Genomic DNA, 16,727 nt, shown 5'->3' on the forward strand with positions numbered 1-16,727 from the left:
CGCGGGGGCCGGGGGCGGGGGGCGGCGGGGGCGGGGGCGGCCTGAACCCGCTGGCCCACTTCCCTCTTGGAACGCCTCTCCTGACCACGAAAGCCACCTGAAGCCCTTCCTGTTGACTTTGGCCCGAGAGCCGTTCCGGGCTGAGCTGGAGCCGCGCTAAGTACATTTTTCAGGCCTCTCACCTGAGTGGAGGGCCGGCCTGGAGGCTCGGGAGGGGGGGAAAGTCAACAGACTGTGGGGGTGAGGCCGAAGGGCAAAGACGGGGCAGCGGCGTCCGTGGCCCCAACGAAGGATCTCTGAATGTGGAGGACGAGGATGGGGGTTCAAATCCTGCCTCTACCACTTAGGGGCTGGGGAACCTCGGGGGAAATGGCTTCCCCACTTTGGACCTTCACAGGAGCATACATTTATGTATTTATTTGTTTGCTTGCTTGTTTATTTATTTTAGAAGCTGGGAGACTTTAATTAATTAATTTGGACTATTTTTATACATTTAGAACTGGAAGGAAGATCTAAACCCATCAGAGGGCCTGGGTTCAAATCCAGCCTCCAACATTTCCTGTGTGACCTTGGGCAAGTCACTTAATCTCCATTGCCTAGTCCTTACCACTCAATTAGAAGGGATACTAAGACAGAAGGTAAAGTTAAAAAAAATGCCTTTGATGGGTTTGATGGCAGTTTGTTTAATGACTCCTGATCCTTCCTTTCCTGTGAGCCAGTATGGTATGGTGGATAAAGAGTCAACCTTAGACTTAGGAGTTCAAGTTCTGCCCCAGGTCCTAAGTGACTGTGTGAATCTGGACAGGCTGCACCATTTTTTTTAAACCCTTAAATTAATTTAATTTAAAAAAAATTTTTAAGTTAATTAAAAAATTTTTTTTAACCCCTTACCTTCCATCTTGGAGTCAATACTGTATGTTGGTTCCAAGGCAGAAGAGTGGTCAGGGCTAGGAAATGGGGGTCAAGTGACTTGCCCAGGGTCACCCAGCTAGGAAGTGTCTGAGATCACATTTGAACCCAGGACCTCCGGTCTCTAGGCCTGACTCTCAGCTGCCCCCCTCTGAACCCTTAAGTTGCAGAACTGGGGCCCGTCCTCACTGGCAAAACGAGTTCTTCACCTGAAGATCTCCATTCAGATGAAATCACAGCTCCATCCTCCTCTCCAGCGTCCCTTCCCCCACCAAAAATGAAGGCAGAAGGTGATGTTTGCCAATGACCTAATCTTCACGAGGTGCTTCTATTTTTTTCAGCAAACATTGCCTTTTTGACGTATTGGGCTGGCTGGAAGAAACATCCTAGGGGTGGGCCCTTGGCTTCTTTCCACCGGGTGGGGAGGTGTCCTCTGCACCCCATTTGGGAGGAAAGGGACACACTGGCATATTCAAAGAAAGTGGGAGCCAGGGGACCTTGGAGGAGGGGAGCTCCAGATGGAGAGCCTGGGAAAAGGAAGGCGCAGGGTGGTGGTGGGGGAGGCGGGGACAGAATTGCTCTCTCCCAGCTTTTGGAGGGGCCAGGAATGATCCCCACGGCCGATGTTTGTAGAGCCGAGGGACGGCCTTCCCAAACAGACATGGTGGCATTTGAGCAGAGATAAGAACTACTTCTGTTCCCATTTTACAGAGGAGGAGACTTGCCCAACTCTCCCAACTCCTCAAGAGTCCGAGCTAGGATTGGAACCAGGGGCTTGTGAGGCTCTGATGAGATCATCAGCACACTTCAAACTACTATAGAAATGCCCATTATTATTATTATTAACCTTTAATCTGATGTTGACTTCATTCCCTAAGCCTTCTGCTGCTCTCCTGCTGAGCTCCAGAGATGTTTATCAGTCATTCCGGGGTGAGCTGGTCAATATTTAACGAGGGAGAAGGACACGGATGCACATGCTTTTAGATTTAATCTGAACCGTGAACCCGTTTAAAAGTCTAGACAATCAACCAAACTGTTACGTCGAGCCTTTTTTTGGAGTCGGACTTCTGAGGTGTAAATGCTCACCCTGAAAATTTAACGATGGGCTCTCCAGAGCCATTCTGGGCTGGTTCTAGCCGCTGCTGCTGAGAATCCAGGTTTCTGGGTACTTCTCGGGCAGGCTGTCTTTCCCCTCCTCTCCCAGAAACCTCATGGGAAGGATTTGCCTTTTGCCTACTCCCCCTTTTCACCAGGCTACTCTGGACCTTCACACACCATGTCCCAGAGGCCTTTTTGTTCTGGAAGGTCATTTCGGTCCTGGAAATTAGCTTGGAAATGTCTCGAAAGCCTTGTGGGATCCAATTGGATGGTTCTTCCCATCATCTCCATTTATGGAAGGTACTCCTCATTTTTCACCAGGCTGTACTGCTGACCTCTCCACAATGGCCCCTTTCCCCCACCCCCACATTTCCAGCTTCAAGGGTTATTTTCTCCAATTTGAATGTAGGCTTCTTTGGAAAAAATGTTTTAAATTTAAAATTAAATTAAAATTTAAAATAAAAAAATGTAATTTTTACTTTAAAAACCCCTCGGCAAACTCAAACCTTTTGTCATAGAATCAATATTAAATATTGGTTCCAAGGCAGAAGAGTGATAAGAGCAAGGCAATGGGGGTTAAGTGACTTACCCAGGGTCACACAGATAGGAAGTGCCTGAGGCCAGATGTGAACCCAAGACCTCCGCCTCCAGACCTGGCTCTTTGCCACCCCAAATAGAAGCTTCTTGAGGACAAGAATCGTCTTTCTTTTGTTTTCCTCATCATGAGCGCCCTACTTGGGTGAAATCTCAGGGCTGCTCCAGAATGATGTTCCCAAACCCTCCTGAGCCTGGAAGGATCTTGAGGGCAGGGATGCGTTTTCTCCTTCTCTTAGTGTGGGCTGGTAAAGTGGGGCACACAGTGGAAACACAGCAGAAAGACAAGGCGGGGCACACCATCCAAGCTGCTGCTTTAGTCATTCCCCATCGAGATCCGAAACCTGGAGGCTGCAGACCCCTTTGGGGGTCAGATTTTGGGAGTTCTGTGAACTGGGACTGGTGGAAAATGACATGACGATTTTCACTAATCTCTAACTGAAATCTAGCATTTTTTTTGATTATTTAAAATATTATATTGAGGTGGTTGAGGCCATCGGCTTCATCATACTGCCAGAAGGACCCATGAGACAAAAGCAGGTTTAAAAAAAAGGAGCCCTCTAGGGCAGCTGGGTGGCTCAGTGGATGGAGAGCCAGGTCTAGAGACAGGAGGTCCTAGGTTCAAATCTAGCCTTAGGTACTTCCCAGCTGTGTGACCCTGGGCAAGTCACTTGACCCTCATTGCCTAGCCCTTACTGCTTTGGAACCAATACATAGTATTGAGGGAAAGGGTTTAAAAAAAAAAACAAAATGAAAAAAAGAAGCCCTCTTGGGCCAACCCACGCCCTCATTGGAAGTCAGCCAGGAGTCTGGAGAGGGCTAATTTCCTGGCTTCCCTCTGTCAATGCAGGATGAATCTGGCTTCCATTGTGAGCCTGCCCTGGCCCCCTTCATCTCTCCTAGCTCCATTACCCCCTCCTTCATGAAGCCCACCATGATCCATTCATTTCCCCAGACTGGATATGATCCTTGTCCACCTTCTGAACCCCTAGGATAGACATTAACTTCTGCCTTGTGGAGCAGAGAACGGGAATCAGGAGGTCCTCGGCCTCACACATGGACTAGCTGGGTGAGCCTGGGCAAGTGATTTCACCCCTCTGTGCCTCAGTTTCACCATCTGTAAAACGAGAGGTTGGACTCCGCCCGCCCCACTGCTGCCCTGAGCAGATTATAAGCTCTGTGTGGGCAGGAACCAGTTTGCTGTCTCGGAGTAGGTAGCTTAGGAGAAAGTCTGGCACAAAGTAGTTAAGAAAATGTTCCGTGGAAGGGAACAGGCCCGAAGATCCACCCTGTGTCCAAGGCTCGGCCGCTCACTTTCTCCTTTCTGGGATTCAGTTTCCTCCTCTGTAAAAGGGAAGGGCCGGCCTTTAAGCCCTTTGAGGAGGGAGGCAGAGGAGAACCACACAGGCCCGGAGGCCCAGGTTCTGCCCCTTTGAGGAACCCTCTGGGCCTTGCCATCAGGGCTGCATCTGCATCCTCCTGCCTGCAGGATCTCCCTTGACTCAAATGTGAGCAGCTCGGGACCAGGGTTCGTCTTCATGTCCCCATTGCTTGGTAAGTAGCAAGGGCTTTTAAATTAATTAATCCATCCATGATTAATTTTTAATTCAATTAATTATTTTAAACTCTTTTCTTCCATCTCAGAATCAATACTGAGTATTGGTTCCAAGGCAGAAGAGCGGTAAGGGCTGGGCAATGGGGGTTAAGTGACTTGCTCAGGGTCCTATAGTTAGGAAGTATCTGAGGCTAAATTTGAACCCAGGACCTCCCATCGCTAGGCCTGACTCTCAAATCGCTGCTGCCCCCTAAATCATTATTACTTAAAATTTGTGTGGGCCCAAGAAAGTCCCTTCCCTTCTCATCACTGAAGGAACTGGCTTCTGTTTCCTCAAATAGCTTCGAGCCTCTGAAGGGATGCCCAGAGCAGCCCCTGCAGCTCAACTGAATCCAATAAACATTTACTGCAAGTTGATTGTGTGAGATACCATGAGCCACGGCAGAGGGGCTGGCCACCAGCAGCATGCCGGGTGGGTGCGGGGTGGGGCCTGCCTTGGGGGGGCACCCACCTTCCTGTCCCTCCCCTCAAATAACAGCAGGACACCGAGGAGCAAGGCAACACTTTCTTTTTATTTAAAAAGGCAGGAATATAGTGTAAAAATCATTGGAAAAACTAAAAGGCATCGATACATATCCGGATATACACTTTTTACATAAATTACACGTATTTATTCTTTCTGTCTGAGGTTCTGAGTCAGCGTTGAGGTCTAGTAGTTAATGGGTCCTGGAATGTGCACGTTCAGACCACCATAGTCCAGCATGTACATTGGCCACTGCTGAAGGGCGGGGAAGAGGAGAGACAGAGAGACAGAGACAGAAAGTCAGAGAGGGAGGAGAGAGAGTGACGGGGAGAGAGAGAGAGAGAGGGAGGGAGGGAGGGAAAAAGACATTAAGGGAACGGGAGAGGCAGGGACAGAGAAAGAGGAAGAGAAGAGAGAAGAAGAGGAGGGGGAGAAAGGATGAGAGAGAAGGAAGGAAAAGGGAGAGAGACAGAGACAGACAATAAAAGAGAACGAGAGAACAAAATTAGTGGAAAGCGATGAGAGAGGAAGAAAGAATCAGGCATAGAGAAGAGGAGGGGAGAGATGAAAAAGGGAAGGAAGGAAGGGGAGAGAGAGCAAAAATTCCATGTTAGGATATAGTGTCACAAAAGACAACCCCCGCTGATAGCCGTCCCTCTGCTTGGGGGACTTGGACATGACTTAAAAGACTTTTTGGGACAGAAAGGGAACCCCTGTTTGAAGAGGAGCCAGACTACAGACACATAAAACCCTGAATTCAAAGACAACATGGCCAGTATTCCTGGAGGTCAGAGTCCTGGGGCTCCTGTCCCTGGAGGGATTCCCATTCTGGGTGCATGGCAGGTGCAGGACCCATATTGCTGCAGGCTGGTACTTCTTTTTCTCCCCTACCTGCAAGGCTCTTTCTAAGGCATGACATTGGGTGTTGATAGAGAAAGCTAGCCAATCGGTGAGAGGAAGCCCAGGGACACAAATGGAAAAGGCTGATGTGGAAAAGGCACCAATGGATGTGGGTTCTCCTCCTGACTATAATTTACCAGCTTGGTGTGATCCTGGACAAATCACTTAATCTCTTTTGGCCTCATATCCTTCAACTATAAAATGAGGGTCAGATTAGATGATCCTGAAAAATCCCATCCCTCCTGAAGTCCCTGATCCCATGGATAAAGAAATCTGTAAGACTTTTCTGAAACTATAAAAATACTTTCTCCATTTTGGTGCTTTTAAATTTCATTTTAACCAAGTCAGAAGGAATTTTTAGCTTTACAGTTCTGAGAAGGGGATATGCCATTCCCCATTAGAATAGAAACTCCTTGAGGGCAGAGTTATTTCATCTTTGTTTTTATGTTCTCAGCACATGGCATCATGCCTGGTACATGGTGGATGCTTAATGAATGTCTATGGATTAAAAATTGATCTTTGGGCATAAAGATGGGGACAGGCTGCCAAGCAATGCTCCCACACTGCCCCAAGGCACAAATAAACCAGTATTCCCTTTTTCTCTAGTCCATGAACTTTCCTGCCCATCTCTAGGAGCAGGAGAGAAGACAATCAGCTGGGGCCGGGCAGAGGACTTGGTAAAATGTATAAGGGTTAGCTTGGGGGGGTGGAAATTGCTCTGGGCTGGAAGCGAGGAGACTTGGGTTAAGTCTACCTCTGCCACTGTGTGATTTGGGGTGAATCATCTGCCCTCTCTGAGCCTCTCTTTTCACTTAGCTTCTTGCCCCTGAGGCCTATAAGTGGGATCAAACATTGGTAAAAGCACTTTGAAAAGTAAAAAGCTCTCTGGAAATGCACAGGGTTATCAATTAATGATGCATTTTGTCAGGGAAGGGAAGGCGGGGATGGTAAAATCTATCCAAAAATGGCCAAGAAAATTTCAGTTCAGTCCAGAGTCAAACTAGGGGGATATCAGCCCTGGAGAGGAGACTCAGAGGAGGAAGAGATTCATTTAGTCCAACCCCCTCATTTTGCAGATGAGGAAATCGGGGCCCAGGGAGTTAAGTGGTTTGTTCAAGGCTATGTTGGTAGTAAACAAAAGAGGTGGAATGAGCTCCCCGTCCCTGGGCTTGAGAGTGAATGCTGACACATCACATCTGGGCTTTGGGCTGGGGGCGGAGATCCTGTCTTCTTCCCAAGGTCCTGCTAATCTACCAGCGTTCAGTGGATGCAGCGGCCTCCCGCAGGGGCCCAGCATCATGGGACAAAGGCTGGCCTCTTGGGGATGGCCGCATTTGACACCAATGGGGCCGATTCCATCCCTCCCTAACAGTTTTTACACCCGGTCAACAAACTCCTAGTTATGGCCTGGATCTTGAGGGGCGACTCTACCCTTAGCCACAGCCCCCCCTCCTGCACCCCCCAGACGCAGCCAAAGAAGGCTCAGGCTGAGAAGCGCGCAGGCTTTACCACAAGCGAAATCTGATTGGTCGAGGCCGTGGACTCCAGATTGGACGATGAAGAGGAAGAGGAGGAGGAGGAGGAAGAGACAGAATTCCCTTCGGAGACTCGCTTCCGCTTGCGTTTGGGGACGCTGCTGTCCTTCACTGGGGAAGCAAAAGGCGCCCACAGAACATTGAGTGGAAAGACCCCGACAGGCCCCTCACCCACCTCCCTTGTTTCCGAGAATTCGGAGCCCCGGCGTGGCGCAGGGACCGAGGACTCTCGGATTCCCATCCGGGTGGCCGGGTGACCTGGGCAACCTGACCCATCTCTCTGGATCTCCTTTTCTGTAAAACAAGGAGGTTGGAGCGGCTGCCCTTTTGGGTCTATTCCAACCCTAAATCTAGGATCCCAGGATGACCTGGAGAAGGGTCACACGGCTCGCAAAGTGGCAAGGATGGGATTTGAACCCAGGGCTTCTGACTCATGCCAAGGCAAAGAGGTGGGCTCTGTGGTGGGCCTGTTGGGCATTGGGGAGAACTGGGGCTTCCCTCAGAACCCTCCTGACCTCCACATTGGGGCTTCTCTGAAAGGGGTTGAAGCCTGTTTCACGCTGTGCTAAGCCCGATTGGGTCACGGGAAAAGAGCACGGAAGGCCCTTTTTCACCAACTCACCCGGCTGCTTGGCCTCTCCACATATTTCAGCAAAAGGTCTGCAGGGCAAAAGAACTTGGGGTTAGAAATGGGTCTCCCTCTGCTCCCATCTGGGGCACCAGAAGCGGAGCTGTTTCCCTTATCAAACGGGGGGGCAGTTTAGTGGCAGGGATAAGCAGGGAAGATCCAGGGCTTTGTCCCCTTGGGGAAAGACAGAAGCCCTGGGATGCTGCGAGGCGGCTCCTGGGGGAGGGCTGTAGCGAGCCTCCCGCCACCCTGAAGGACTTTTACTAGGTAAAAGCTCTGTTATTTCTTTGCCAGAAAAGGCCCCCCAATGCTGCCGTGGTCCCTGTTCTAGGAATCCCCTTTAAGGAGGCTCCAGGAGCCGAGAACTTGTGCCCTCCCAAGGCGGCCCCTGGACAAGTCGTTTCCCTGACGTGGAGCTTCCGTTTGCCTCTGCTGTGGCTCCCCAGGGCTCCCCAGGGCTCTCTAGGGCCAAGCAGGACCCGCCAGCTCCCTCTTCTCAAGACAGTCTTCCAAATATCAGAAGACAGCTCTGATGTCTGCCCCGGAGCCTTCTCCTTTTCCAGATGAACATCTCCAGTTCCTTCCCCAGATCCTGGCTGGACATGATCTCTGGGCCCTTCATTATTCAGTGGCTATCAGGTCACTCTGCAGCCTTGGCTGTGGGGATTTCTGTGCCCCACCAACATCGCCCCAGAATTGGGGTCAGAAAGTCAGAGGGGCCAAAGAATAGAAACAAGTGCCTGGAGGTGGGGTAGAAGGAAGCCTCCTGCGGAGGGAGCTGGGGGGGCCCACCCTGATCTGGGAAGGTGGCAGGGAGCACCCCCTCCTCCCAGCTCCTCCTTTGCTTGGAGCCCCAATCGCAGGCGGGCTCGTGAGCTGGAGGCATCAGCGGGTCTTGCTGAGATACCAAAATAGAACTGTCAGGAGGGTGGGAGGAGACCATGGTCATGAGGGGCTTTTAAATTGTTCTCTTCAAAATGGGTTAAAGGTTTTTTTTTTAAAAGAGGACAAACTGGTTGGGGGATGGTTGGTTCTACAAGCTGTGGTCCATGAATCTGATGGCATATAGCTGGGCTGAACCGAAGGATGGCCACAAAGAATCTGGGCGAGTGTAGGAAGACTTCTATGAACTGACCCAGAGTGAAACGAGCAGGACCAGGAAAACAGTGGACACAGTGAGGCCGGCAGTGTACACCGACAGACATTATTTCAGAAGATAAGAGAAATCAAACTCCCTCCCTTCTTTGTAGAGGCGGAGGCCTATGGGTCTAGAACACGGCATAAGCCGTAAGGCTTGGTCGATGAATTGGGTTAGTTTATGCCCAACTGCTCTTTTTTTTTTTCCTTCTTTGTTAGGAGGGAATGGCTTGGATGGGCAGGGGAGGGATATATTTGGAAATGAAGTTGATGTTAAAAAAAAAGAGAGATAATCATTCACAATTTAAAATTAAAATTTTAAAAGAGGGCAAATCAGGATATGGAATTTAAAATTAAATTTTAAAAAAGGGCAAAGCAGGATACAATATTTAAAATTAAATTTTAAAAAGAGGACAAAGTAGGACATGGAAAACGAGCTAGTTTATGGAACAGAAAATTTGGTTAAAGAAATTTCTTTCAGGGTAGATGAAGCACTCATGAGAAAGGAAGAAGAAAGCAAAAAGTCAGAGGAACTGGGGAGTTGTAGCAGAAGCTATCGATGCTGGAGAAATGAAAAAAACTTTCTCCAGAGGAGGAGGAAAATCTCCATTTTATTTTTCCTTTGATACTTTGGAGATGTGAAGAAAGAAACCACTGGCTGGCAGCTGGAGCCCTGTTTTGACCATTCAGGTAAACAAGCAGAATACTTGTGGGAGAGGCGAGGTTCTGGACCTAATAGGGAAGGTGGGGGTGTGTGCGTGTTCCCTATCCTGGGAGGGGAGGCAAGCAAGTGGCCTGGAGAATGGGATTTTTGGACTTGGAGTCTTAAAGACCTAAGTTAAATCCTGCCTCACACCCCTACTAGCTATATAACTGTGAGCAAGTCACTGGGTCTCTCTTAGACTCAGTTTCTTCATTTGTAAAATAGTTTCCTGGCTGGTAAAATGGAACTGCTATTCAGTCATTTTTCAGTTGTGTTTGACTCTTTATGACTCCATTTGGGGTTTTGTTGGCAAAGATACTAGAATGGTTTGCCATGTCCTTCTCTAGCCCATTTTATAAATGAGGAAACTGGGGCAAACAGGATGAAGTAACTTGTCCAGGGTCACCTAGCTCGTAAGAGTCTGAGGCAAGATTTGAACTTAGGAAGATGAGTCTTTCTGATTCCAGGTTTGGTGCTCTATCAACTATGCCACCCAGCAGTCTTAAAATGGAGATAACATTATTATTTAGCTATTAATAATAGTTGACATTTTAAAATTTGTGAAGCATTTTACAGTCATTATCTCCCTGGGAGGGAGGTACTAGAGATAACATCCTCATTTTCCTGATAAGGAAACTGATATTCAGTTTCTTGTCCTTGGCTAAAAAGCTAGTGAGGTTCAGAGTCAAAATCGGTTCTTTTTAACCCCAAACAATTATTTTCCCCTATATCAGCACTAGAGCCAGAGACTGATTAAAAGCTGTTTTATTAATGTCTGGAAGTTCTGAGCTAAAGCCAGTATTTCTTGAGAGGATTATAGGAAGACAAGTTGTATTTAGGGCAAAAGTAATAAGTGGAATTCAGGGCTGGCAGGGCACCACATTGTGCTGAGGGATTCTATTTCCTTTACATTTTGTTCCTGGCGACTATTTTTATCCACTTCACACAAAACACACTTAACAAAACCTTGCTGCTATTTTAATAAAGAGGTTTTTTTTCCCCCCCTTCTTTTTTTAAAATAGAAAAACTGTGAGGCAGTGCTGGTTGGGCCATTGGCTCAGATGTCTTATCACCTTTGTGGCTGACAGCTGATCGATGGATGGCTCCCTGAAATCCTAAGGCTCAAGCATTCAATCACAGAACCCCACCTCATAGCAGCAGAGAGCTTCTGGGAGCCGCAGAAGCAGCAGATTTTCCTCTAATCCAGAAGAAGGGGCTCTGCTGATCTGTGGGGCTCCTTTCTAGGGCTGCTGGGGAGCTATTATAATGTAGCACCTGCAGCCCTCTAGAACCATGGAGGGCCAAAGGCTGCCTTTCCAACATGAGTTTCTGCCCTTCAGACACTGGCCCTGGCGGGGTCGGGGGCTCTTGCTTTCTGTGCCCCTCTAAGAGGTGCTGCTGGCCTGGGAGAATCTGTAAAGGGCAGGAAAGACCCTGACCATGAAGCTGATCTGACTTAGTCATGTGGCCGGAGGAAGAGCTGCAGAAGGGAACTGGCTCCTGGAAAGTATGAGGTTTAGGGGAAATGACTTCAGTAACGTCTCCCCGTTGGGCACTTTCAGGGTAAGCTGACCCACGAGGCACCTATGTTCACTTGGGGGCAACTCTGCAAAGAGTGAGCAGAACGTGTCTGAAGGACTAGCAAGGCTCTGGGTCTTGCCTAGCAAATTCAACCCTATTCTGGAGATGAAAAGTTCAGGATGAAAAAATATGAATCTTCCCCAGGGGGTGACTTTTAGCTAAGGTCAGCCCTGAATCATAATTACCCTTCGGAGCCATGTGACTGAGCTGCTTGGGCTCACAAGTCAGCCTGGGGGTGGGGGGTGGAGGGAAGAGAGGAAGAAAATACATTTACAGAAATGTAGAAAATAACCTTCCCTAAATTTCCCTGAACGTGTGAACCTGATTCATAGGGTTGCTGCGAGCATAACACGGGGAAGAGTTTGTCAGAAGTTACAAATATGAAAGAAATACATTATTCAGGGGGTAAGTAGGTGGCTCAGAGGATAGAGAGCCAGACCTGGAGATGGGAGGTTCTGGGTTCAAATCTGGCCTCAGATACGTCCTAGCTATGTGACTTTGGGCAAGTTACTTCACCTCCATGGCCCAGCCCTTACTGTTCTTCTGCCTTGGAATCAATAGATAATATTGATTGTAAGATGGAAGGTAGGGGAGAGAGAAAGGAAGGAAGGAAGGAAGAAAAAGAAAGAAAGGAGGGAAGAAGGGAGGGAGGGAGAAGAAAAGAAAGAAGGAAGGAAGAGAAAGAAAAAGAAAATAAAAAAATTAATTAATATTATTTTTTAAGCCCTTACTTTCTGTCTTAGTATCAAGGGCTAGGGAAACAGGGTTAAGTGACTTGCCCAGGGTCACACAGCTTGGCAGTATCTAAGGCCACATTGGAATCCAGTTTCTCCCAACTCTAGGCGTGGCTCTCTATCCACTGTGCTCAAGTTAGCACAATGATAAAGATAAAGATAAAGATAAAGACCCTCATAGGGTCTTTATCAAATAAAGATGCAGTTGTCATTATTATAATCTGTGGTGATGTGACTAAAAACAGATGCCTTTTTGGGTAACATTTTCAATAATTAAAAGGCTAAAAACGTGCTTAACCAGAAGCCCTTGCTGGCCTCCAGCTTTGGATGACTGAAGAGGCCGAAGCTCTGGGCCGAGCTGAAAGCCCGTTAGGCCCCCCGGACGTGGACCTCGCAGCACCTACAGGCTGTTCTGCTGCTGTCATGGCTCTCTTTGGCATCTGCCGAAGCCGCCGGACGCCTTTGCAGAATCATGTTTTTAAATGCATAAAGTACACAGGATTATAAAAAGAAACCGATGATACTAAAACACACTTACATGTTAAAAGATATTAAAAAGCAAACCAGTTTATTTCCAACCCCCGTGCCCCAGGCGAGAGCCCCTGTGTCACACCTGCTCCCTTTCTTCCCTCCTTGGCGCATTCTTTTCTTTTTAAAACTCTTACTTTATGCCTTAGAATCAATACTAGGTATTGGTTTCAAGGCAGAAGAGCCACAGGGGCTAGCCGAATGGGGTTAAGTGACTTGTCCAGGGTCACACAGCTAGGAAGTGTCTGAGGTCACATTTGGACCCCGGACCTCGTGTCTCCAGGCCTGGGGCTCTATCCATTGAACTGCCCGGCTCGTCCTCTTTTTGCAGGCTCAGGCCTGGGCCCATCCAATATTACACATGTGTAAGGACTTTATCAGCCATAGATACTGACATTCCCAGAGGAGGGGAGCACGAGGTCTCTGTGGATCTTTTGGAGCCCCTGCGAGGCGCCATGTCGGGCCCACCTGCCTCACTTCTCCATCTCCTCCCAAGAATCCAACCTTCTCTGGTATCTGGGCCCAGAAAAGGTATCCAAGAGTTCCTGGAGATCCACATTCTTTTTTTTTTTTTTTTTTAAAGCCCTCGCCTTCCATCTTGGAATCAATACTATGTATTGGCTCCAAGGCAGAAGAGTGGTAAGAGTGGGCAATGGGGGTCAAGTGACTTGCCCAGGGTCACACAGCTGGGAAGTGTCTGAGGCCAGATTTGAACCCAGGACCTCCCATTTCTGGGCCTGACTCTCCATCCACTGAGCTACCCAGCTGCCCCCTTTCCTCTCCAGGCTTAAGGGTGAGGAGTTGAGAAATGGGTAACAATTATTACTCATTTAGGGCAGGGGCTGACCCGCACAGGTGGGGGGAGTTTCCTCCCAAGGGAGTTCCTTTTAGCAAAGAAACCACAGGGATGACCCCAGAAGGACAGACAGAGCCCATCCTCATGGCGCCCCATCGTGGGGTGCCTCTGGGGAGAGGAGGGCGGTGACAAAGGGCCCACGCCAGGAGGCCTGGAGAATGCGGCTGCTGAGGGAAACCAGGAAGCTTTGCGGGGAACCAGAAGTTCTGCCCTACAAACGGCCCCCAAACAAGCCCCGTGTAAAGCCCACGTCCTGGTGGGCTCTTCCCCGCCTCTGGGCTTCTCTAGGGATGGCGTCGGGGCCACTTACTGCAGCTGGCTGAGGATGACCATCCGGACGTGGTCCCGAGCCTTCAGGATCTTCTCCAGCCGGTGGATGTCGTAGGTGTTGGGGTTCCGAAAAGGGATGTCATCGGGCAGGCCTGTGACCTCCACGGCATCTGGGTTGTCCCGGATCAGCTTGTACGGGACCAGCACGGGACGGTTCAGGCCCAGGGCCTCACCTGGAAGGGCAAAGAGGATTCTGGGTCAAGGAGGGCAGCCCCGGTAAGGATGGTCACTGCAGAGGAGGCCTTCCACTGGAGCCTCTCCACACGGCCCTGCCTCAGGAACGCGACTCCAATGGAACCTTTCCTGCCCATCTTAGAATGAATACCGAGAATTGGCTCCAAGGCAGAAGAGTGGTCAGAGCTAGGCAATGGGGGTCAAGTGACTTGCCCAGGGTCACCCAGCTAGAAAGTGTCTGAGGCTAGATTTGAACCCAGAACAGCCCATCTCTAGGCCTGGCTCTCTATCCACAGAGACATCTAACTGGCCCCCTTTTATTGCTGAATATATCCTCGGCCTCTCTCTTCTTCAGTCAAGATTTTAAAAGAAAAAGAAATCCCAATATTTAACTCTTCTGATGAAATGATAAGTATTCGTGCCCCGACCTCCAGACCCCAATCTCCAATCACACACAGGAAATTTCCATTTGGAGTCCTACAATGGGCAAGTCAGCAAGTGCAAAGCCAGAGTCCTTCCTCTCTGCCCCAAATCCGGCTCCTCCTTCTGACTTTTCCTGTGACATCATTCACGCGTCTCCCCATTTAGCGTCTCGAGGTTATAATTGGCTTCCTCCTCCCCCTCACCTCTCACACCTACCATAGCTTTCCATCTCCTTAACATCTCTCACCTTGGTCCTCTCCTCTCTCCCAGCACCTTCCTCTTCCAGCAGACCTGCATTTCCCATCCTTTAGCCCAGAGGGGCCAACTGAACTAGATTAAAATGTAATGATGGGGCAGCAAGGCGCAGGAGAGCCAGGCCCAAGGCTGGAAGATCCTGGGTTCCAATCTGGCTTCAGACACTTCCTAGCTAGGTGACCCTGGGCAAGTCACTTGACCCCCACTGCCCACCCTTACTGCTCAATCAATCTGCAATATTGATTCTAAGACAGAAGGTAAGGGGTTAAATCAGTATATAATTGGGAAAAATTTAAAAATAGAGATAAAATACAATATAAGACAGATAATGTGAATTTGTGGTTTTCTAAGTTGATAGGCATCAGAAGGGGTCCCTATCTCCTGGGGTTTGACACCCATCTCTTAGCCTTTAACAACAGCTTCCCCATCAGGCTTCTCATCTCTATTCTCTGGTCCTTTGGGGAGAAGTGAAGTCCTCTGTGGCCCATTGGGGGGGCCTCCCCAGAAGAGTCCAGATTCTCTTTCCCTCCCCGCCTTGTCTTGGGCTCCTCTCCCAACAACACTCCTTCCTGTCCCCATACCAAGGCCCCGGCTTTAACGCCGTATGGATTCCTGTATCCGAAATAGCCTCCCTTTCTTAACTGGGAAATAAAAAGGCATAACTCAGCGGCCTCATGCACCGGGAAGTCTTCCAGGATTCTCCCTCCCCATCCCCCACTCTCTCCCCTGAGAGATGGCCAGAGAGCTCATAAGAGGTTCCCAAAGAGTCAGATACTAAGGCTGGATAATCAGAACAGAAGTCTTCCTGTTTGCTCTCTCTCACCCAAAGACTACTTCACAGACAGGCAATGCCTAAAATTTCATCCTTAGAGATTCATTCCTTTGGCTTAGGGTCATTTAACTCTAGAGGGCTAGCTGGTACTGTGGATAGAGTGCCAGGCCTGAGTGCAAATCTGACCCCAGATATTTTTCTAGTGGTGTGACCCTGGGTAAGTCACTTCACCCTGTTGGTCTCAGTTTCCTCATCTGTCAAATGAGCTGGAGAAGGAAATGGCAAATCACTCCTGTGTCTCTGCCCAGGAAACCCCAAATGGGGTCAAGAAGAGTGAAGGACATTTTCTTCCTCCATTATCTAAAAACTCCTCTAGGAAGATTCATCATTAAGCCTTTTTGTTTAAATTTCAGTATGAATGTGCCTACTGTTTCCATTACTGAAAGTTGTGGATTAGAGGAGGGGGAAATGAGGAGGTGGGGGGGAACCCAGACAAATTCTTTTTGCTATTCTAATTTTGCTCAGAGCTAGAATCCATTATCCTGGGGCAGCTGGGTGGCTCTGGGGATAGAGAGCCAGGCCTAGAGACAGGAGGTCCTGGGTTCAAATGTGGCCTCAGATACTTCCTAGCTGTATGACCCTGGACAAGTCACTTACCCCCAATTCCTAGCCCTTACAGCTTTTCTGCCTTAGAACTGGATTCACGGGGGGGGGGGGGGGGGGCGACGGACGGACTAAAAACCATTCAAGGGAGAGAGCCTGGTCTTATCAAACCTGGGTTTGGCTGGTGTGGGAAGGACCGTGGTCCAGGGGCAGTAAACTAAGAGCTCTCTGGATTGGTTGGCCAGGACATGCCCCTGGGGACCCCCAGGCAGAGGGCCATCCAGCCTGCAGACATAATAGCTGGAGCTCATAGAGAGCATTACCCAGGGCCCTCCCAACAACCCTGCTTGTAGGCCTTCCGCAAAGGGGACTCGCTATCTCCCAAGACCTCCCATCCTACTTAGGGCCTTCTCTGTAACTGCTATATTTGCTTCTAATTCTTTCCTCTGGGGCCGAGCAGAGCAAACCTGGTCTCCCTCCCCTCTGATGGTCCTTCAGATACCAAAGACAGAGATCACATTTTTTTAAATTTTTTTTTTTTTAATTTTTTTTAAAACCCTTAACTTCTGTGTATTAACTTATAGGCAGAAGATTGGTAAGGGTAGGCAATGGGGGTCAAGTGACTTGTCCAGGGTCACACAGCCGGGAAGTATCTGAGGCTGGATTTGAACCCAGGACCTCCCGTCTCTAGGCCTGACTCTCAATCCACTGAGCCACCCAGCTGCCCCCAGAGATCACATTTACCCACGTAAATCTTCCCTAGGATACATCCTTTCGTTCTCCCTCCCTTCCTTCCTTCCTCTGTCTTTCTGTCCCTCCTTCCTTCCCTCCCTCCCTCCCTTTCTTCCTATCCTCCTATCCTCCCTCCTTCCTTTCCTCCCTCCCTCCC

At 49.2% G+C, this 16,727-nt stretch overlaps 1 protein-coding gene across 1 annotated transcript in view; it reads right to left on the reverse strand.

Annotated features, from left to right (window-relative positions):
- Positions 1 to 4,708: 4,708 nt before the first annotated feature.
- LOC123246831 (general transcription factor II-I repeat domain-containing protein 1-like) overlaps positions 4,709 to 16,727 on the reverse strand; it is an 82,501-nt gene continuing 70,482 nt past the window's right edge. The window contains exons 5-8 of the mRNA XM_044675619.1: positions 13,592 to 13,784; positions 7,737 to 7,774; positions 7,089 to 7,225; positions 4,709 to 4,934 (exon numbers count right to left, since the gene is read on the reverse strand). Of these exons, the coding sequence (XP_044531554.1) occupies positions 4,866 to 4,934; positions 7,089 to 7,225; positions 7,737 to 7,774; positions 13,592 to 13,784 (437 nt within the window). The 3' untranslated portion in view covers positions 4,709 to 4,865. The remainder of the gene's footprint in view (positions 4,935 to 7,088; positions 7,226 to 7,736; positions 7,775 to 13,591; positions 13,785 to 16,727) is intronic.

This window comes from Gracilinanus agilis, chromosome 4 (genome assembly GCF_016433145.1).
Source record: "Gracilinanus agilis isolate LMUSP501 chromosome 4, AgileGrace, whole genome shotgun sequence".
Lineage (NCBI taxonomy): Eukaryota > Metazoa > Chordata > Mammalia > Didelphimorphia > Didelphidae > Gracilinanus > Gracilinanus agilis.